The sequence below is a fragment of the Galeopterus variegatus genome, unplaced genomic scaffold, assembly GCF_000696425.1.
Source record: "Galeopterus variegatus unplaced genomic scaffold, G_variegatus-3.0.2 Scaffold887, whole genome shotgun sequence".
NCBI classification, from domain to species: domain Eukaryota; kingdom Metazoa; phylum Chordata; class Mammalia; order Dermoptera; family Cynocephalidae; genus Galeopterus; species Galeopterus variegatus.
In genome coordinates, this window is record NW_007726998.1 from 175,577 (window position 1) to 198,242 (window position 22,666).

The following is a 22,666-nucleotide window of genomic DNA, read 5'->3' on the forward strand; positions in this document are numbered from 1 at the left end:
GTCAGGTGTTGACAGGTTCCAGCGACTCCCCACCCTGAAAGTGCCGGTGATCTCCTGTGGCTGGTCTGTGGAAGCTCTGGGTTAGGCTGCTGCCCTGCTGTGGAAGAGGAACACCAACTACGCAAGAGTCTGCCCATCGGAGACCAGGCCTCACCTCTCTTGGTGGGCCCAGGGACACCCACACAGGTGGCCGTGACAGCACCCATGGACAACACTAATTGTCCACAGCCAATGGCAAGGTGTCCTCTGGGAGCTTCTTCCTGCTTCTTTCCCCAGATACCCATCCTGCAAAGCACTATTTCTGGAATGCTTCTGCATTGAAGAAGATTCTTTAAGACAGCCCATCTTCCTGAGCTAGCAACAGCAAGAGACGTTTTCACTTCCTTTAGGAAAGAGAGAAGGAAAGCTTTCAGGAGGAGAGCATGATTCCACTGGCATCCCAGGCCCCCGATGTCCAGACCAAGGCAGGGTCCAGGATAATTCTGCCAGTTGGATCAACATTCAAGAGAGCTCACTCCTACCTGGCTGGAGACCAAAGCCAGAAGGCAGAAGCAGAAAGGGAGCAGCCCATAACTTCCCTCTGCTTCCGACCAAGCAATGGTGTTTGGGAACAGGTTATGTTGGACTGAGTTTGGGTTCACTGCTGTCCTAAGAATCTCAGTGTGGAGGAGATAAGACTTCTGGGGCTACCTACGGTATGTTCTGGGCTCTAACTCTCCTAAGCACAGACCAGAGCAGAGATGCTTGGACACCCTGTCAGACTTTGGTCCCAGGTTTAGACTTCTGAGTCTCCTTGAGACAAGGAGTGAGTTGCACTGAAGATGCTGGGTTGGCCATCTCCGGCGGAGGGCCCCTGGGCTCTCCTGTGTTCCAGAAGTGCTAAGAACCATAGGGAAAGTGCTGTTCTAGGCCCTCACGTGTAACCATGCTGTTAACAGCTGTACAATAGGCATTAAAAATTATATTGTATGAAGATCATTTTTGTTAAATTATTCTTAGCCCACTCAACAGCACATATCACAGGATCCCTTAATCTAGCTAGTATTTATTTTAAAAAGGAGAAACTGGGCTGGTTGGTTAGCTCAGTTGGTTAGTGCTGCCTTGTAACACCAAGGTCAAGGGTTCAGATCCCCCTACCAGCCAGCTACCCAGGAAAAAAAAAAAAAAGAGAGAAACCAGCCATAAAGGGAAACACAGCTAACAATCATTGTTATCAAGGCATGGGGATCACTTCTCTCCATCCTGCCATCTCTTGTCTGCAAGAACAGTAACTATTAATCTCAACATTTGCTAGAGTTTGAATGAGAACTCAATTCAATGTATGGAATTTTAATTTAGTGATTTAAGCAAAAATGCCAAACCACTTTTTTCTTCTGCTCTGGCCAAAACATATTTATCCCGAACCGGAACATGAATCTCCATGGGGCCGATGTCAGCAACCTGGACATTTGAACGCTGTTGGGAGGATCAATGTTGAACTGACCATATGATACATCTCACGAGGTGGTTCAGAGCAGACGCGGGGTTAACTGCATCTTAACAGGCCTCAGGTAGCCAGGTAGTTGGGAGAAAAATCTCACCCTCACCTACCAGTGCCCAGTAAGACTGTGGTACCAGGTTTTTCCCTAGGTCTAACCTCAGTCTTTGCTAGGACTAGTGTAAATTCATTTCTCCCGAGGGACTCAGCAAATTTTTAAAGTTCTGCCAGCCTAGCCCTGGGGTGGAGTAAGAGGTTAAGAGACAGAGCCTTAGGACTTATATTTCTAAAACCCTCACTCCATAGTGAATAAGTGGGTGATGGCTACTTATTCCTAACATCTAAGAAGCTGGGTGTCCTAAAATTTGTGGCCTCAGTTCAAGAACCCACAGCCTACTGCAACATGCTTCAAGCCCAGCACCAAACCATCAGCAAATAAACCCTGGGTAACCTTGATATAGGTTAATAAGATTAGGTGCTTGCTCGGCACACTCCCCTGCCCCTCCTCATCCAGGTGCCTGTCCTGCTAGGCCAGCAGGTTTGTAGCTTAGCCAGGGGCAGTGGTGGACCAAGACAATTAGGGCCTCTCACTCGCTACTGAGTAAAAAGACAGCCCCCGATGATAGCGCAGGCAGCCAGCAGCACCGTGTGTTAGGAACAGGAATGTGTGTGTGGAATACTATGCAAATCCAGGGAAGAGAGGGGATGCCTTCCCTTTTCTCAATGGATGTGAGATTGGATGGAAGGGGGAAACATCAGTCCTTAACTCCCGATGGCATTTTATCCTGTCCTCCAAAACAGAGGATGAGTGTAGACAGCAGTTACATTTGAGAATGCTGTGCTCCAAGGGTGGTGTAGGGTGGAGGATAGAACGGACAACTCCTAGCTATCTACCCAAGGGAAACAAAAATTAGGTTCACACAAAAACCTATACATGAATGTTTGTAGCAGCAATCACCAAAATAATCACCCCAAACCACCCAAATGCCTTTCACCGGGTGACTGCATAAACATTTGTGCAAAAAAACTCAGCAACCAAAAGGAACACAGGAGACTCTCAAATGCATTCTTCTCAGTGAGAGAAGCCAGACTCCAAACACTGCACACAATATGATTCCATTTATCCAACATGCTGTAAGAGGCAAAACAAAGGGACAGAAAAAGAGTGGTGGTAGCCAGGGGTCGGGGTGGGGGCAGAAGCTGACCATACGCAGGCATGAAAGGAACTTTTTGGGGTGATGGAAGTGTTCTATTTCCTGGCTGTGGTGGTTGTTAAACAACTATGTGCATTTGTCAAAATGTATAAAACTGTACACCAAAAAGGGTTGATCTGTTTGTAAAATATACCTCAATAAACCTGACTTAGAAAGACAAGAAGAGGGACAGAGCAAGGAACGTGTCAGAGGGGACTTCATGACTCTTGGAGCTGAAGGCAAGACCGGGGAAGGGAGTAGGACGGGGGCAGCATCAGCAGGAGACAGGGAAAGAGCAGCAGACACTTTACTGTTTAAGTTTGATACTTTTCTTTTAAGAAGGTTTTGAAAGCACAGAACTCGCATAGTCAGTAGACTCTCCTATGAATAGTCTCCCTTCCTTCCTACATGTATCTCAAAAGCACAAAGTGTTGGGGGGGCGGGTGTAAGGGCAAGGACCTGGGGATCCCCTGGTAAGGATGAGCAAGAATTTAAACTCTGGAGGTCTTGGAGTGCCCCACTTCCCACTAATTTGAAGTCTGAAAGGGTCCAGAAAGGTCACACACTGTCATAGCCAATAAATATGAAACCTAATCAGCTGAAATGATGATGGAGCTTTCTCTGGGAAGGTCAAGATGGTCTGGCTAATGGCCATAATTGACACTAATAATATAAGCCTCTTAAATTTCAAGCTAATACAGATGTCCCACTTTATTTGTAGCAAGGTGACATGGGGAACACTGCTATGGCATTTAAGTGTGTGAAACAGAACAGAAAGAAGTATGCCAACCCAAAGTAATGTCAACACCTAAAGCATTTATTTTGACATCTTTAAACTTTTTACATATGATACATTTCAAATTTTACAAGTTGTCCACAGATATTAAAATTATAGCCAATTTATTAAACAGATATGATTTTCCCTGATACAGAAAGCATATGTTATATAAACATTTCTACAATAAACATAAAAACATGCAGAACAAATGATAAAACTAAGATGATTTGTTTGGTAGGGAAGATAATTAGTTTAATATCAGAAAATAAAAGGGTTCTTATGTTTCTATTTCATACCCATTCATCTTCTCCTAAATGCTCTGACAGTCTCAGAGAATAGAATCCAGGGACACCCCTGTTAACTCCAGGCTTCTATGAAGTCAGGCCTGAAAGCTGGGATTATTGCTACTCCCAGTATTATATGATCTGATGAAAATGTTTATAATCCACTTACAGAGGGAGAAACCTGGTCTTTTAGTTTTAAATTTAAGCTCGGTGAGCATATAGAGAAAAGACTAAAGAAGCCGGGCTTAAAATCTAAAGGGATCGAATGTGACAAAGGCCAAAACAAACATTAATTATGCTACCCACAGCCCAAACAACCAGATCTTATGAATGCAAGAAAGGCCAGAAAAAGGGGGAGAGAGGTGGATTCTAATTTGAATTTTCTTCCTGTTGGTACTCCTCTTAGCTGGGTAAGCCAGTCCCAAGCAAGAAGGGTTAAGGTCATCCTTTCAAGAGGAGGTTCTTTCACACACTGCCTTAGAGAGGAATGGAGCTTCTGCATCCCCATTTATTTTATTACCAGATCTGGATTTCTGACCGTCCTCCTGGGTACACTGTGGAGTGCGCATAGCTGAGTGGAACTGAACTTGTAGATGCAATTCAAAGAAAAGTCAGTGAAAGGGTCACTTGCATCGGTTAAAAAGTCCAAGAGCCTCTTATCATTCATTTGTTCCTCAGCCCTACCTTACAGAGGCTCAGAATTTATTCCTCCACTATGTCTGCCATCACTCTGCGTGTATTAAAGCTCTCAGCACACGTATGTCAAACAAGAGTAGTTGTGTGGTATGTTATAATTATAAGCTATTTTACTAAGTGGCTATCATTCTAGGAAGGCACCTCTTAGTAAGAATAATATTTAAAAAGAATAAAAAGCCTGGGTACATAGACCGTCCTAGGAATGTACTAAGTGAGCCAGCAGGTAAGCAGCAATTCAGTTATTCCAGGAAACGCTGGCAGGGTGGGGGTGAGGGAACCTTAAAACACTGAGTTCTCACTTTTACTAGTGTTTGAGTCTAGATTCATATGCTCTCTCAATGTAGCTTTGTAAATAAGAATATTACTGTCTAAAAAAATTAGGATATTCTTTTTCAAAAAGCCCTTTATATGAGTTTTTTCTCTCAAAACCAAAAGTCTTGCCAAAAAATGAAAAAAAAATTCAACCCTCTACTACCCTAAAAAACCAGCTAGCATATTAAGAAACCACTTCCTCCCCATGGTCTCCTTCTGCATAAATGTCCCCCAACCCTCTCACAGTCGATGGAGAGAAGGGAATATATACTGCTTTCAAAATCAATGGCTTCAGGGCTGGCCCGTGGCTCACTCGGGAGAGTGCGGTGCTGATAACACCAAGGCCATGGGTTCGGATCCTATATAGGGATGGCCGGTTCACTCACTGGCTGAGGGTGGTGCTGACAACACCAAGCCCAGGGTTAAGATCCCCTTACTGGTCGTCTTTAAAAAAAAAAAACAAAATCAACGGCTTTGTTCTTGGAGGGAAGGTCCTGCCAGCAGAGGGGAACACTAACCCAGTCCCACTGTTAAGTCACTGAGAGGAAGCAGGAAGTATGACCTCAACAGACCACACAGACTGTTTCCTGCCTCTGTTGAATCAGCCTCAGACCCGGAGTTCACTATAATCAGTAATGTAAAATGGCTCAGACTACTGAGAACAGTCAAACGCAGTCAGATTCCCACAAAGGGGGTGTGTTCCAATTCAGGAAGAGAAGCTTCTTGCTGGATCCTAAAACCCAAGATGTTACATTTGATGGACACAGCAAACAGTGCAAGAAAATCTGCCAATGGAAGATGATTTTCCTCAGTCCCTGAAGCCAGAAACTATAAAAATAAAACTGGAAAGGAAAGCTTAAATAAAGAATTTATTTCAAAATTCAGCAGAACTTATTTCCTACTCTTTCTTGAAAAGCTGAGAGGGTTACAAAAGTCCAAAAGTCCTCCAAATTCATATTTTTGGTAGTGAAGTAATCATAAATGTTGCCAGTCAATTCCAACCAGTGTCTGATTTGCTTCCTGGGCATGTCCAATTTCCTCTGTGATACTGTGTTGGTGCCAGAGCATCTGAATCTTCTTAAATCGCTCTTTGCACAAATGTAAAGGATTTCCCCGTCTAGAAAGACGACACATGTCACTCAAGATACATTCTGTTTATTCATGTATTATACTCCAGCCCTTTCTGATTTAAAAAAGGTTACAAGTTATTGGTTTTAGACCCTCTGCAAAATTTCTGTCCGGCAGGTGACTGTGGCTATTAACAAACACATTAGCTCTGAAGGTTTGCTAAGAGCAGCTGACGGGGAATAAGCGTCTGCTGAAAAGAGGAGGAAAAACTATACAAGCGACACTTACCCAGAGTGAGGTGAAGGAATAGGAGATTGGGGGGAAGCAGGAGGGTCTGGGTTGAGAGGCTAAAATTACCCATTCATTGTCCATTTTGTTGGTAACATGTAAAAAGGAAGGTGGGGGGCAGAGGAGAGGGTGAAAGAATTACAGGAGTGAAAATGTTCCTCAGAGTGCTATCTTTCAGCCATAAGGTCTCAGTGAAGCAGCCAAATGTGAATAACTTCCAGGTCTAATTTAGCCACAAGTACAGGCTTTGGTGGGTTCCCGCACAGGTCCAGTGGCCTGAGCCAGGCACCTCTCCTCGTGATTCAGAGTGCACCAATCCTCTCACTGTCTAACCAGGGCTCCTCCTCCTGAGCCCACACTCAGAGCAGTGGCATAACCCACCACCAGGTGGCATATGGGCGTAACCTTGTAGTCAAGTGCCTGGGTCAGCTTATCTACTTATCTTGCCTGGGTTTCCAGGTCTTCAACTTCTGCTACTCAAGGTTGGATAGTTATATCTAGGTTAAAACTTTTACCTCCTTTGGGCAAAAGAGATAGTCTAAAAGTTGCTCTTTAATAGTACTTGAGCACACTGTTGTTAGCATTTCACTTATGATATAGCAGAAGCTACCACAGTAGAAGTGACTAAGCCTCAAGTACTGTGATGTTGTTGTGTATGTTCTAAATCTTTGTCCCCCAGATTCTCATGTAATAAGATAATCACATCTCTTAGCAATTAAGATTTGCTTTTTTGTATCACCTGGAGAACACTGGGTCTCCCTATACAAAGCCACACAAATCAGAATGGGCCGTCCTGTAGTGCTCTGATGCTGTGGCTGCTATATGGCAATTCAAACAGCTCTTTGGAGTGATAAATGGAAAAAAGTTGCATGCCCTCTGCTTTACTCTTTTCCCTTATTTATCCTGATATTCCTCATGGCATTCTAAGGCTGGAAAAAGAAGACCAAACCAGGCAGCCATGGTGCCCTCCGTGGAAAAGGTTCCACAGATAACACAGCCACCTCTGCCAGAACCACCTTAGCTCCTAGGGTGTAAGTGGGGCCAACCTCAGGACTACATGGCTTATGGTATTCACCAGGTACTAGGGCTCTAGAGGCCCAGAATCGGCCAACCCAGCCCCCCAGGCCCTTACCTGAGTCCCTGGTCAGTCTCCCCATAGTCATCAAGATAAGGAGGAGAATAAAAACAGCCTTTGGTTTTGCCGGCTAAAAATAGCACCTGACATTCCCGTACTCTGTAGAGAAATCATTCATACATTATATTATACACTTATGCATGAGTAATCAGGCTTGGATTCAGTTCCAAATGAAATGAAGTCTTATAAATAAACTCTGTATCTGAAGAGAAGAAACAGCATTTACAGCAAAGAGATACTTAAGAGTACCAACCCACCTGCCCAAGTTATCAAAATAACTAAAATGACTGTGTTGTAACCAATAATGACTGCATTGCAAATCAATGCAGTGAAGGGGAGGGACATATAGGATTAGGAATCCATGGCTCAAATAATAGTAGCATTTAAAAAATTGTTAAATTTGTGTGAGACAGTTAACTACTAAACATAAGTACTGATATTTTCACCACTAGTAAGAGGAAAATTATTCATTAAAAAAATTATGCCAAAGCATCATAAATTAGGTTGACTTGAGACACAAGGCAACACACTTTGTACATGGCCAAAAGAATTCTGAAATATGCTGGACAAGGGAAAATGCTACTTTTACATTTCTCCCAGTGGTTATTTTAAAATGTATATCCCGATTCCTTTGATTTGTCTGACATTTTTTTTGGTATTAACAATTCAGCTCAATTCAACAAACAAATAATAAATTCAAATTTAATGAGAACTTATTATACATAAAAAATCGTCCAGGCATCAGGGATGTACTAAGATGATTGAGATACGGATATAATCTATGCCTCTGAGGAGCTCTCTTATCACTTCTCTGTTTGAAACCCCATAATGGCTTCCACCTCATTTAGAGATGGACACAGCAGGACCCATGACTCTCCTCCTGTGCACACCACTCCAGTGACACCAGCCTCCTTCTTGAACACAGCAGGCACATTCCCACTCCAGCGATTTTGCACTAGCTGCTCCCTGCCTAGAATGTTCTCCCCCCTTTTTTAGGTCTTTACTCAAAAGTCATGTTTCTCAAGGGAGCCTTCCCTGGTCCACTATCTAGAATTCAACTCCCCAGCTGCCACTTCATATTCCCCTCCCTACTTTGTTTTTCTCCTTAGCATGGGACACTATCTAAATTCTTATCAGCCTTGTTTATTTTCTCTCCCTCTTTCATTAGAAAATGAGCTCCAAAAGGGCAGAAATTTTTGTCTGCTTTGTTGACACTGCATTATCAATGTAGTCACTAAGTATTTGTTGTACGTTGTGAATAAACACAATTATATATGCCAGCTTGTGATATGTATAAGTAGAGGTAAAGCAGAAGGAATAATTCTGACTGGAACTGGTTAGACAATCAGGGACAGTGGGAAGTTTCACATTAGAAGACTTGAAGAAAATAGAACATAATTGTCACCTGGTGGTGATGACAGTGGAAGAACCAACACAGAGTTGGCATGAACCAAATAGGAGATGTGAAGAGACAAGGATCTCCGTGTTCCTCAAATGAATAAAACACAGGAGGAGAATGGTCTCAAAGTTCTCTGCAGTGTAGTAGTTTCCTGTGCCACCCCACAACAAACATACTCTTAGGCAGATCCAAAGCTAAAAAGCTCCCTGCAGATCCTTACCTCAGGAAGATGCCCACCCCAGAGCCGCAGGAGTAGGTGTGAGCTGTGCAGGCTCCGACGTCCTCCCCTTCCAGCTCAGTCTGGCAGCAGTAGCTCTGGGAGCACAACAGAGTTCCACACACAAGGCACAGAGTTGGGGCTCTGCTCTTATCACCACCCAATTTGGGGCACCTCCATAAGACAAAAAAAAAACCCAAAAGAACAAATGCACACAAATCATTGCTCTAAACAAGAGTGGCTGATGGTGGAAAAACTATCCTGGAAAGAATTTTGCAATCTCAAGTACAGACAAAGATGCATATATCCTATGGTGAAGGCAAATTTGTTCCTGGATTAGAGAACAGGGAACATCTCATGCATATACACAAAAACCATGTACTATACTGGAAACACAATACCATCCAACAATGAAAACAATCAAGGAATTAAAGTTATATATGTCAACATGGTTAAAGCTTAGAAACAATGCTGAGTGAAAAACAAGCAGTAGAGGGCTGGCCAGTTAGCTCCATTTGTTAGAGCAGTGTTATAAGACCAAGGTCAAGGATTTGGATCCCTCTACCAGTTAGACACCAAAAAAAAAAAAAAAAAAAAAAAAAAAAGGAAAAAGCTGTAGAATATGTACAGTACGATGGCATTTAAATAAAGCTTCATATATACAAAATAATAAGATATGCTGTTTAGGAATATAAACCTATGTAGTTAATGTCTAACTGCACAGGAATGCTTAGTACTCCATTTAGAACAATGGGGCTGACTGGATAGCTCAGCTGGTTAGAATGCAGCCTTGTAACAGATGGTCATGGGTTCAGATTCTCTTATCGTCCAGCCACACACACAAAAAAAGGAGCGAACAATGGATATCTGAAGGTGAAGAAGGGGGCAACAGAGAAGAGATACTCAAAAAGCTTCAACTGTCTGGGTAACGTTTAATTTCTTACAATAGTATGCTGCTTGTATGTCATCAAAACTTACGAGAAATTAGATGCTTGATTAATGAGGCTGCTGTAATCCTCTGGAAGGTCTATTAACTTGTTAGATTCTCTTGGATACCTAAAAAAAGAAAAAGTAAAAATTCAAAAAACTCAGTTAATATGAGGTCATATTATAACAACGACAGAGAAACTCTCAGCTTAGTCAAAACAAATAAAGGAAGACTGAACCTAAGTGATTGTGTGCTACCACAGCAGTACAAGAAACCAAAGTAAGAGATGAAAGATGCACTCATAAATGACAGTGCCTTAAGGTTGTCATTTTTACTTGAAGAGCTCTGAATAAATCATCAGGACACTAGTAATGGTACTTAGTATCTGCCTCAAGTAACTGAAAATTTGGAAGCTGGGGGAAGAAGGGGCAGGGCAGAAGTGGATGCTTATTTTTGGCTTCTACCTAAACAACACAGCAATAGACAGCCATACACAGAACTTAGGATACAGAAGAAATGGATGCACCTCTTAGGGGTGATCTTAAGGCAGAATGAGTTGGAAAAAAAGAGGGCAATAGAACAATAGATATATTTTCTTTAAAGTAGAGATACCAGGCCATGCTGATTCTGTGACTCAAGTTAATTCAGACAAAATTTAGATCCAAATTCAACCAGGATTTGAGGACTCACTGTCAGTGTGAGGCACTTCCATGTGCACACACCTGTCCAGTACAGGTGATGTGGTGTGGCCTTTCACTACATTACCTACTGCAAAGATAAGGAATGGACTTAAATTGAGGGCAGAATTACTTTAGATGGCGGTTCTTAATCATAGCAGAATCACTTGGGGGAGTTTGGGGAAGATACATCCTACGACTCCAACTTTAGAGAAATCAGATTTTGCAGACAGTGGCTTGAGTATGTACGCGTGTACGCACAACAAGCATGTTTTAATGATTGACTGATTGATTGACTGGGGCGGCTGGCTGGCATGGGATCTGAACTCTTGATCTTGGTGTCACTATGCTCTAACCAAGTGAACTAACTGGCCAGCCCCAACCTGAGTATTTTTTAAAAGTTTCCAAGCTTATTCTGATGTATACCTCAAGTTGAGAACTACTGTTTCATATATTAACAATTTTCTGACTGCAGGATTGAACTGTAAGAAAGTGGTGATATTCAACCATTTTTTACTTTTAAACTGGAATTTCATATGGTTCAACCTAATAAAATTGAGGAGTTCTTTCTGGATGTGTGAAAGCAAACAGATAGAACAGATAATCTACTCTAGTCTTCTGATTTTTATGGATGATGTATTTAGCAGAACCAAGGAGAAACAGGTAAAATACATGTGATCACCAGACAGAACTCACTTTACTACAGAATCAGAATAGAACTAATGTGAAAAGGAATGAAAAAAAAATAAGAATGAATGGCTGTGATTTGATAGTTACTGAAGGTGAGAGGCAAGTACATGGAGCTTCTTTATACTATTCTTTATACTTTTGGGCAGTTTAAAAATTTCCATAATGAAAGAGAAAAAAAAAAAGAGCCAAAAAACCCCTACAAGAACACCTACATTTTTTAAAGCAAATATTCCAAAATATAATAATTTTGCTATTTGTTTCTTCTGCCAAGAACAATGCAGTATATTTATGTTCATAATTCCAACTTTTATAAGTTTTCATCATTAGACTAAGAAGCAAGGATGAAGGCGAGATGCCCTAACTCCTGGAATCACTGAAGGCTTGAGAAGTCAGTTTTGAAGGAATACAGCACTTATACCCTGCTTCCTCCCTACTTCCCACACCCAATCAAGTCTTTGAAAATCTTTAACTTACCTTATAGCATCTCTTTTACCTTCTAGATATCTTTTAACTTCACTGTTACGACACCAACTTTTAATGTAAATGGGAAAAAAACAAAACAAAACATTTTACTTTTAAAGGGCTAGAACTAGAATTTCTTCCCCCTCTATACCCAGTAAGAGAAAAATAATCTTCGTGACAAAATATATTTACCTCATTGAAAGAAGCCTGGAGGAATACCATATTTTCCCTGAAACTTTTAAAATCAGAAGAATATCTTCTAAATGCAAGAATGCTTCATATATTAAAATCTGCAGCTATATACATTACCCCACTAATTTGGACACTATGGAAAAAGCAGTCTAAATTAGTGATAAGTTTGTATTATCTGGAGCTAGAACACCAGTATTAAATTTTTTGGGGGGGCTGGCCAGTTAGCTCAGTTGGTTAGAGCGTGGTGCTGATAACACAAAGGTCCAGGGTTCAATCCCTGTATCAGCCAGCCACACACACAAAAAAGTTATTGTGGTACAATATATATAACATAAAGTTTACCATTCTAACCATTTTTAAGCATACAGTTCTGTGGCACTACTACCAGTGCCATCCATCTCCAGAATTTTTTCATTTTTCCAAATGAAACTCTCGCACCCATTAAACACTAACTCCTCTCCCCTAATCCCTGGCAACCACCACTCTACTTTCCGTCTCTCTGAATTTGACTACTCTAGGTACCTCACTAAGTGGAATCGTACAGTATTTGTCCTTGTGTGTGTATGTGTATACACACATTTTGTTTTTCCATTCACCCGTTGATGGACATTTGGGTTGTTTCTACCTTTTGGCTACTGTAAACAATTCAGCTATGAACACGGTTGTATATGTACTGACTTGAATCCCTGCTATCAATTCTTTTGCAAATTATACTTAGAAGTGGAATTGCTAGATCATAACATAATAACATGCTTAACTTTTCGAGGAACCGCTATACTGTTATCCACAGCAGCTTTATCATTTTCCATTCCCACCAGCAATGTACAAGGATACCAATCTGTCCACATCCTTGCCAACATCTGTCATTTTCCTTTTTCGTAAAAGAAATAATAGCCATCCTAATGAGTGTATAAAGCGATATCTTTCTTACTGTGGTTTTGATTTGTATTTCCCTAACGATTAATGATGTTGAGCATTTTTCAAGTGTGTATTGGCCATTTGTACATCTTTTTTGGAGAAATGCCTATTCAAGTCCTTTGCTCAGCTTTTAATTGAATTGTTTTTTTTTGTTGTTGTTGAATGGTAGGGGTTCTGGATATATATGAAAGTATCTCAAAACATTTGTGGAAAAATGTAATTGAAAGATAATATAAATCTTTCCTCAAACTTTTCTGAAGTACTCTCATATATTCTGGGTATTAATCTCTTATCAGACACATGATTTGCAAATAGTTTCTCCCATTTGGTGGGTACTATAGTTATACATCTTAAGTCAGTCAGTAACTTGACATGACTGACAAGTCAATTTCTCTAGACTTCAATTTTCTCAAATATAAAGTGAGGGTATTGAACTAGATAATCTGAAGGTTTCTTTCAGCTTTAAAAATCTCTGGAATGGAGTCTGTAACAAGTAAGTTCACATAAATAAACATTTTGACCACTACTTCCCTTCCATGCAAGTCTGCTTATGCTATTCACTAACTTGGTGAAAATCTTACTTAGAAGCCAAATCCTTAGCTAAAAAGACCTAATCGCTGTGTTCTGAATTACATGTGTTGAATTCTACAAGCTCACTATTTGAGAATTTTGCCATGTATGTGAAAAACTAAAGGTTGGTTCATTCAATATAATGAAGAAAAGTGTATAAGCATTACCTTTCAATCAGTGAATTCGTTATCTCACTATTTTCTTGAAAAAGGCCAATTAGGTTGTTTGGTAGGGAAAGATAGTTACATAAGTGTTCAAAATGGCTTGTTCCAGAAACTGCAAATGGAGAAGAAGAAAAGAATGAAGCATGTAACAACTAAGATAAGGAAACATCCTGCATGGGAATAATCAACAGCAGAGCTTTAAAAAAGAGTATGATGTAAGAACTCAAATTTGCTAGGTACAAACTTGCAGGAAGTTAACAGAATGACTCGTGGAGGGATCCATGGAAAATGACACAATAGATAGAGTGGAGTCAGGTGACTCTTACAGCAAACTGGTCACAATATCCTGTTGTCTCAGCTTTATCATTTGCAAAATGGTATACCTGCATAATATACTTCATGGGGTTATTTGTCATTTGTGAACATTAAATGACAAAAATAATGTATGGGTGTTCCGAGAAAGTACAAAGCACTACAGAAATATAAGATGGTTTTATCATGAGAGATGGATTTAAACACTAACTCTAATCATCACTGCAAATAATTTGGAAGTCTATTCTATGTGGCATTTGGGCAACTAATTGAATGGAGATGCCAATCAACAAACTTTCAGAGAGTAGCATCACATATGACCAGTGCCAGGCACTGTGATAATACCAAGATACAATCAAGACTATCTTTACGAAATAAATCAAAACAGAACATGGAAAACAATTGTGAAATAGCAAATTAATTTGCACATTAAAACCAGATTTATGTGCAACTAAGTGTATTGTGAATTTTAATGCCATATGTGTTTTAAGTTAAAAATTACTTAAAATTGTTAGTTTTCACTTTTTAAAATCTGAGAAACCCAGTTTATTAATAATATATAATCAAACATTTTAATACATCAAAGCAAAACTACAACCTTTATGGCAGAAATGTGTTGCAAGGGGCCGGCCCAGTGGCGCACTGGATAGTGCGCCACTTGGGAAGCGCGGCGGCGCTCCCGCCCAAGGGTTCGGATCCCACATACAGACCGGTTCCCGCTCACTGGCTGAGCGAGGCGCGGGAGCAACGCCGAGGCTTGCGATCCCATTGCCGGTCCCCGGTCCGGTACAGGGGCAACACTGAGGGTTGCGATCCGTTGCCGGACACGGAAAAAAAAAAAAAAAAAAAAAAAAAAAAAAAAAAAAAAAAAGAAATGTGTTGCAAATGTAAAAACATTTGCACAGAAGTTTAATTGTACATTTACTGAGATCCAAATAAAAACAAGTGTACGCATAAATATGCATTTTATTCTTTTTTTTTTCCCAGTCCCCTGTATTTTATTCTATAAATGTGTATATCACCACAGTCAATTTGCTACGCTCCAGATTTAATCAGTTTTCATTTTTGCAAGTCACTTTTATTCTAAACAACTGGAATAAAAGACTACAAACATTTCCTACATTTTGAAAGAAATTAGAAATTACCTTGAATGTCGGGTGGAGAAGGAACTCCATTTAAGTAATGAAAAAACAAAGCAGAACACTTCAGGAAAGGCATGATTCCAGCTCTGACACTCCTCCACAGATGCCAGCCGCAGGGAATTTCTTTCAAGGCACTGAAGAAAAGAAAACAATTATTGAGAAATCTAATCAATTATTGAACCATCTCTGTTTTCACACCATGCTACAGGTAAGATGACCACTATTTGGAATTAATGGCACATATGCTTAAAAGGAGTGGGTTAGCCACAGCCCTATTATGGATATCAGGTATAAATGGTGATATAGCCTTCAATGCTGTTATTAACATTTATGAAATATAGCCATATAAAGAGAAAATATGGAAAATAAAAAATCATCCACTATTCAAGCACCTTATTCCAGTAGGTATTATTCTGGCAAACTATTTTCATACTAATTTGTCTTACACAGTCATGACTGTAATGTATAAACTTTAAAATTAACATGTTTTCTAGAACAATAAGCCATAATTTTTAATAGATCTATAATATTTTGGAACACATCAATCATAACTTACATAAAACTATTCTCCTGCAAGTAAACTCTTAGATTACTTTCAGTTCTTTGTTAATGTAAATATCAGACTGTATATCTTTATATGTGGCTTTTCCATATGTTGGATTATTTTGTCAGTGTAGATTCTCAGAAATGAGATAATTTAGTCAAAGAACAAACATTTTTATAGGTTCTTGACAAAAACTGTTAAAAAGCTAAGTGAAACCATGTACCAAATCACAATGACTCCCACAATGTGTGAAGTTCTAAGAATTTTACTTCACCACTACCTCTACTGAATATTACTTAAAAAATATATTATGCCAATTTAATTTGCATTTTAAAATTCCTAATGAGACAACATATATTTTAGAATAGCAACTTTCCAAAGTACATTCCATCTATCCACTAGTCCATGCCAGATTCTCTGAGCAAATGAAGGGTTCCATAGCCAAAAACATGGAAACTCTGCATATTATAACCCTTCTTTCAGAGAGTTCCAATTATGTCAGTATATATATAGTTCAGAGAAGTCCTGCTGATCACTCCCATATCTTCCTTTTTTTAAACATGTCAACAGACAGCTACTTCCCCTAATTAACAAATGAATTCCTTTCTCATGCTATTACCTACTAATATTTAGGAACATGCCTACTGTGTAAAGTTATGATCTCACCTTCCTGTATACCAGTGAAGTGTTTTATACAAAGCAAGAACTGCTAATTCTTCTTCAGTGGGATTTTCTTGATCCATGCCATTTTCTTCTGAAAGATAAGGAAATGCTAGTACTCTGTATTTTCCTAAGTGTTATCAAAAGAATTGATGGCCACATCATTTGAGCCCTCAAATATATTCACACACTCACATATAACATGAAATATTCCCACAAAACATATAGAATTTTAATCCTTCAAGTGTGAGCATGGTATCAGTTTCCAACAGACCAAGGAGCCAGTTGGCATGCTGTAGGTAAAATCAGCTAAATATATTCTTAGAATGCTTGAAAAACAGGAAGTTTTAATGCAAAACACAATTTAATGACAAACTCATGGGGCATAAACAAACATGTAAGTTAAAACAAAACTGGTATTCTAAAACAAAATTCTAAAGGGCTTAACTACTAGTTATTCAAATATTACTGAATTTATAAAATAAAAAAGTAAAAACATTCACATTGTTAGGGGATTTTATTTTTTGCTAAGGGATTTTAGATTTTTTTTTTTCCTTTTTGTCTTTTTTCGTGTCCGGCAACGGATCGCAACCCTCAGTGTCGCGCCCGGACCGGACCGGGACCGGCAATGGGATCGCAACCCTCGGTGTTGCTCCCACACCTCGCTCAGCCAGTGAGCGGGAACCGGTCTGTATGTGGGATCCGAACCCTCGGCGGGAGTGCCACTGCGCTCCCAAGCGGCGCACTGTAGCAGTGCGCCACCGGGCCAGCCCAGGGGATTTTAGATTTTAACAGAGAGAGAAATTTGTTTCAAAACTTTTCAAATGAAATTAAATAGAAAAAGCAAGTAGCCTAACTATATATTATTCTCATCCAAACACTCTTTTCTGTAATACGAGGGTACTTCAAAAAGTTCACGCAAAGATTCATATTATCTTTTAATTCTATTTTTCCACGAAGTTTTGAAGTACTCTCATACTTTCTTTTCTTTTCTTTTTTTTTTTTTTTTTGTCTTTTGTCTTTTTCCGTGTCCGGCAACGGATTGCAACCCTCAGTGTTGCCCCCGTACCGGACCGGGGACCGGCAACGGGACCGCAACCCTTGGCGTTGCTCCCGCGCCTCGCTCAGCCAGTGAGCGGGAACCGGTCTGTATGTGGGATCCGAACCCTCGGGCGGGAGCGCCACCGCACTTCCCAAGCGGCGCACTATCCAGGGCGCCCCCGGGCCGGCCCCGTACTTTCTTTTTTTTTTTTTTTTTGTCTTTTGTCTTTTTCCGTGTCCGGCAACGGATTGCAACCCTCAGTGTTGCCCCCGTACCGGACCGGGGACCGGCAACGGGACCGCAACCCTTGGCGTTGCTCCCGCGCCTCGCTCAGCCAGTGAGCGGGAACCGGTCTGTATGTGGGATCCGAACCCTCGGGCGGGAGCGCCACCGCACTTCCCAAGCGGCGCACTATCCAGGGCGCCCCCGGGCCGGCCCCGTACTTTCTTTTTTTTTTTTTTTTTGTCTTTTGTCTTTTTCCGTGTCCGGCAACGGATTGCAACCCTCAGTGTTGCCCCCGTACCGGACCGGGGACCGGCAACGGGACCGCAACCCTTGGCGTTGCTCCCGCGCCTCGCTCAGCCAGTGAGCGGGAACCGGTCTGTATGTGGGATCCGAACCCTCGGGCGGGAGCGCCACCGCACTTCCCAAGCGGCGCACTATCCAGGGCGCCCCCGGGCCGGCCCCGTACTTTCTTTTTTTTTTTTTTTTTGTCTTTTGTCTTTTTCCGTGTCCGGCAACGGATTGCAACCCTCAGTGTTGCCCCCGTACCGGACCGGGGACCGGCAACGGGACCGCAACCCTTGGCGTTGCTCCCGCGCCTCGCTCAGCCAGTGAGCGGGAACCGGTCTGTATGTGGGATCCGAACCCTCGGGCGGGAGCGCCACCGCACTTCCCAAGCGGCGCACTATCCAGGGCGCCCCCGGGCCGGCCCCGTACTTTCTTTTTTTTTTTTTTTTTTTTTTAAAATTGAGAAAACTCAAGTACTTTCTTCAAGAAGCTGACAAAAAGTCAAGAGTTACCTGTACATGAGGTAAGTAAGATCTGTACGATATGTGCCATAGTAACCAGATGGAAAATGTGAAGGTCGCCAGTGTCAAGGCTGATTCCTGAAAAATCCTGACACTGCAACGCAGGGAAAGCGAGCACCAAGCCCACCTAGACACCAAATACAGATCATCACACAGCGTGCCTTTCCTTTCACAACTAAACACATTTCCATTTGCTTACTGTGATCCTTTCTCTGCTTAGCCCATCCCTCTGAAGAAATCTTTTTTCTTAAGGGGCAAACACGTTAGAAAATCCATTAGGATTGGTTAAGTAAAATGACTGAAGAGTTAAAGGGGTCTTATGGGTACCCTATACAGTTTTTTTTTTGGTGCTGGCCAGTATGGGGATCTGAACCTGCGACCTTGGCATTACAAGGCTGTGCTCTAACCAACTGAGTTATCTGGCCAGAGCAGCTTATTATTAATAATAATACAAGTAACACTTGAAATCTTTTCAGCGAGTGAGCAGTAGGAAAAGCATGGGTTTTGGACCACAAAGACCTATATATAAATCCCAGCTCCTCTTCTTACAAGCTTTTTTAGATAAGTCAGTTTCCCTATTGGTAAACTAGAGATAACATATATGTGTTTGGAATACCTCAATAGTAGGGATATGGGACTAAATATGAATATATGTGAAAGCAGGCAGGTACACCATAGACGCTAGCTCTGTCAGCCTCCTGCTGTCTGCATGGTGTGCTAGTGGTGGTAGTTTTAGTAGCAGCAATGGGAACAATAACAACAGCCAGCATTTATTAGGGATATGTTGCTCTAAGCTCTTCACATGGATTAACCCATTGAGTTCTGAGGTAGGTACTAACCAAATTGAAGGTACAGAATCTGAAGTCCAGAGATTAAGGGGACAACAGTTGGGGCTGCTGTTGGTGGACCCAGTTGAAGTAGGGTGAAATTCAGCCACCCGTGTGTCCTAGCACTAGTGGCACCTGTTCAGAAGATGTACATTTCCCTGAACTATAAAAAGGGTTGTCTACCACTAAGTAGTGTTACTGCTAAGACTGTTGCCCTGTGTGGGTCAGCAGCAGCCCTTACACTGCTGGTGTTATTTTGACCTCTTTGTATGTTAAAAGCACAGAGAAGTTAAATTACTGACCTCAGCTACAAAGCAAAATAAGAGAGAGAGGATGTCTAGACACTCTGGTCAAGTCTCTCAACCAGGTTCCTTTATTTTCTTTTTGAGGCTCCTCATAAAAGACTTATAGTTAGAAGAGTTAAGAATAGTGTCATGTGATAACTCCTCCTCTATACTAGTCACCAAACCTAAGGTAAAGTTATGTAGTACAATAAAGAGAACCCCAAAAAACTGCAAAATACCCACCAATAAATGAAACATGTCGATATCTAGTATGCATGGAATGTCTCCATGGCTGCCATTAGGCACCAATGCTAAAGATTAAAAAAAAAATGCATTAGCACATTTCATATGCCAACATAAGTTAAAATGCATGTAATCTAGTTTAAATTTATCTTTTTGTAAGATATATATGAATTTATAAGCTAGAGCTTATATGTAAGAAAAACAGTAGCACCAAATATTTCACGTGTCATTGAGAAACTGCACCACTAAAAACAAAATTTCAGTAGATGAGAAATTACCATAACATATATTTGTAACTGTATTAATACTCACATGCAAAAAGTTTACAAAAGTGTCCTTGTACCACTGAAAGTGATGCCACTGTCCAATGTGCTGCTGCAAATCTTGTTAGTGACCTAAGACAGTCATCCTAAAATAAAGTTGACACGATTAACAAAGAAGCCAACATATGAAGTAGTAGCACTCCTGAGAACTAGCATTCTCAAAGCACAAAGCACAGCTGGATGCACAATAAAATCTCTCTAGATGGTATGGAACTGAACCCATAACATCTTTAATGACATGTCTCTTAACAGAATGAATGGGATGGGAAATATCTAGTTGTATGCTGAAGAAACAAAAGCTATCTCTTTGCCACCATGCTGCTTGTTCTCTATGGAAAAGAAAAGAATACATCATCAAAACAGGCAGCAAGCAAGAGACATTCCCAAGAAGCTGATGCAGTATTTCCTTATATTTGTTCTAAAGATACTCTAAGATGTAGGAAATACTCCAAATATTGGGGAAACTATGTGCAGAATATGGTTACAGAAACCAGAGTGTTTGCAGCCATTAAAACTGTTATGAAAACTAAGTAGGAATAATGAGATAACTCTCGATTTAAAGTGGAGAATACAGCAGGAATAAAACTACATGTGAATACCAGTTATAATCAAGTATAAATATGCTAACAAAAAAAGATGGATAGGTGATACGCTGATGAATTTTTTCCTCCTGCTTATTCTCTATTTTCCAAATTTTCTATAACGTTTGGTTGAGTAAATACTGAGGACTTGCTATACAGTAGGCCTTTCCTCTCCTGTGTCCTGCTCTCAAGGAGCTTAAAGCCCTGGGGGTGGGAAGAGGAAGAAAAGGGGAAGGAGACAGTTGAAGAAGGCAGGTATCACACATGAGAGATATCTAACCCAATAGTACATGGCTCAGAGAGATTGCCCAGGGAAGGTAAAGCTTGAAGACCACCTTTTTTTTTTTTTTTGGTGGTTGGCCAGTACGGGGATCATAGCCCTTGACCTTGGTGTTACAACACCACGCTTTCACCAACTGGGCTAATTGGACAGCCAGCCCCCTGAAGAGCATCTTAAAGAGTTGGAGTCTGCCTAGGGCACTCCAGGCAGAGGAAATGAACTATACAAAGGACTGCGAACAAGTATTTAGGAACTGGCAGGATTCTACAAGTCTGGACCATGTGTATGGGGATTGGCAGGAAGCAATAATGGAGAAATAGTTTTAAAAGTTTGTAAAAGCATGAAGAATATGGTCAGAGTTGCTTTTTAAAGGAACCCCTTTGATAAGCATTAGAGAAAGGTGAGATTTAGGGTAGAGACCTGCTATAATAATCTAGGCAAGAAATGATAGGTGGCTGAACCAAACAAGTAGAAGTAGGAATGGAAAGAATGGAATGAATATGCTGAAGGGGAATTCAACAGACTCTGCTGACCAACTGGATGTGAATGTCCAGGCCAAATGAATCACCCAAAAGGACTTCAATTTTCTGGTCTGGTTGTCTAGACCAACAGTGGTGACATTAACTAAGGGAATATAGGAAGCAAAACTAATGTGGATTGTAGAATTTGAGGTGTCTTTAGGAGACCCAGGTGAAAAAAATGAAGCAGGTGATGAGATAACAAGACCTGGGCCTAAGATCAAGGTCTGGGTTAGAGATACACAGGTGGAACTCATTTGGATTTAACTGAAATCAGAGGCACAGATGGGGCTTAACAGGGAAGAGTATCAGGTAATTGAGAGTCATGGGCAGAACTCTGGGGGTTTAAAATAATTACAGGATGGAGGAGGGAGCAGCCAGAGCAAGTAGGAAGAAAGCCAGTAGTATCACAGAAATCAAGTAGAAATCAACAGAGAAAATGAATTTCAGAAGGAAGCAGTTCACAGAATTAATAGAGATATCAAATAAGATAAGGACTGAAAAAATGCCCACCCAAAATGATAATCAGGAGATCATTTAGCAAACTTGGCAAGAGCTGTATCCAAAAAGCAGAAAAGTGTTAGGGGTAGAAGCCAAATTGCAGGGAGCTGAAATGTGAATGGTTAACGAGAAACTAGAGCCAAGCCAAATTGCAGGGAGCTGAAATGTGAATGGTTAGCGAGAAAATAGAGCCAGAGCATAAATTACTCTTTAAAGTTTTGCTTGTGTACACACACACACACACACACACACACACACACACACACACACACACAGGATATGAAATTAAATTTAAAACTACAGATGCTATTTTTTTTTAATCTGTATTTGAACATTTTTCACCACATGGATTATCTGTAAAATAAAAATACAGTATGCTTTAAAATTGCTTGGTCAAGAAAAGGAAGGAAAGAGGGTGCTAGACAGAAGAAAGAACATTGAAGGCAAGAGTAAGAGGAGGGACAATTGAGTACACTTGTCCACAAAGGAAGTGCCAGGAGAGAAAGAGGTAAAAGAAGCGATAACTGATGGAGCGAGGATGGACTCCAGATAATAGGGAAGAGGATATACCATCTTATCCTGGTGTCCCTTATCCTCTGATACAGGAGAGAAAAGTGAATGAAGATGTACGTAAGTTTGAGGAGTCAGGAAAATAGAAGTAGCTCACCCTGAATAGCTACAAAATTTTTTTAAAGACTAGATTGCATTTTCTAAGGGCAGCATAATTTTGATACCAAAACCTTACAAGAATGGAAAGTAATAGGCTAATCTCGCTTATGAACACAGATGTAAAAATCTTAGATAAAATATAAACAAATCAAATACAATGATATATAAAAAGAATAATATATAATAGTGCACCGCTTAGGAGACGCGGCAGCGCTGCCGCCCGAGGGGTCGGATCCCACATACAGACCGGCTCCCCCCCAC

General features: G+C 40.8%; 1 protein-coding gene across 2 annotated transcripts in view; it reads right to left on the reverse strand.

Annotated features, from left to right (window-relative positions):
* Positions 1-5,590: 5,590 nt before the first annotated feature.
* Positions 5,591-22,666, reverse strand: part of UBR2 (ubiquitin protein ligase E3 component n-recognin 2) — a 130,557-nt gene continuing 113,481 nt past the window's right edge. For both annotated transcript variants that reach the window (XM_008573183.1, XM_008573182.1), the window contains exons 42-47: positions 13,452-13,560; positions 11,617-11,673; positions 9,826-9,903; positions 8,851-9,021; positions 7,229-7,330; positions 5,591-5,857 (exon numbers count right to left, since the gene is read on the reverse strand). In XM_008573183.1, coding sequence (XP_008571405.1) covers positions 5,716-5,857; positions 7,229-7,330; positions 8,851-9,021; positions 9,826-9,903; positions 11,617-11,673; positions 13,452-13,560 — 659 coding nt within the window. In that variant the 3' untranslated portion in view covers positions 5,591-5,715. The remainder of the gene's footprint in view (positions 5,858-7,228; positions 7,331-8,850; positions 9,022-9,825; positions 9,904-11,616; positions 11,674-13,451; positions 13,561-22,666) is intronic.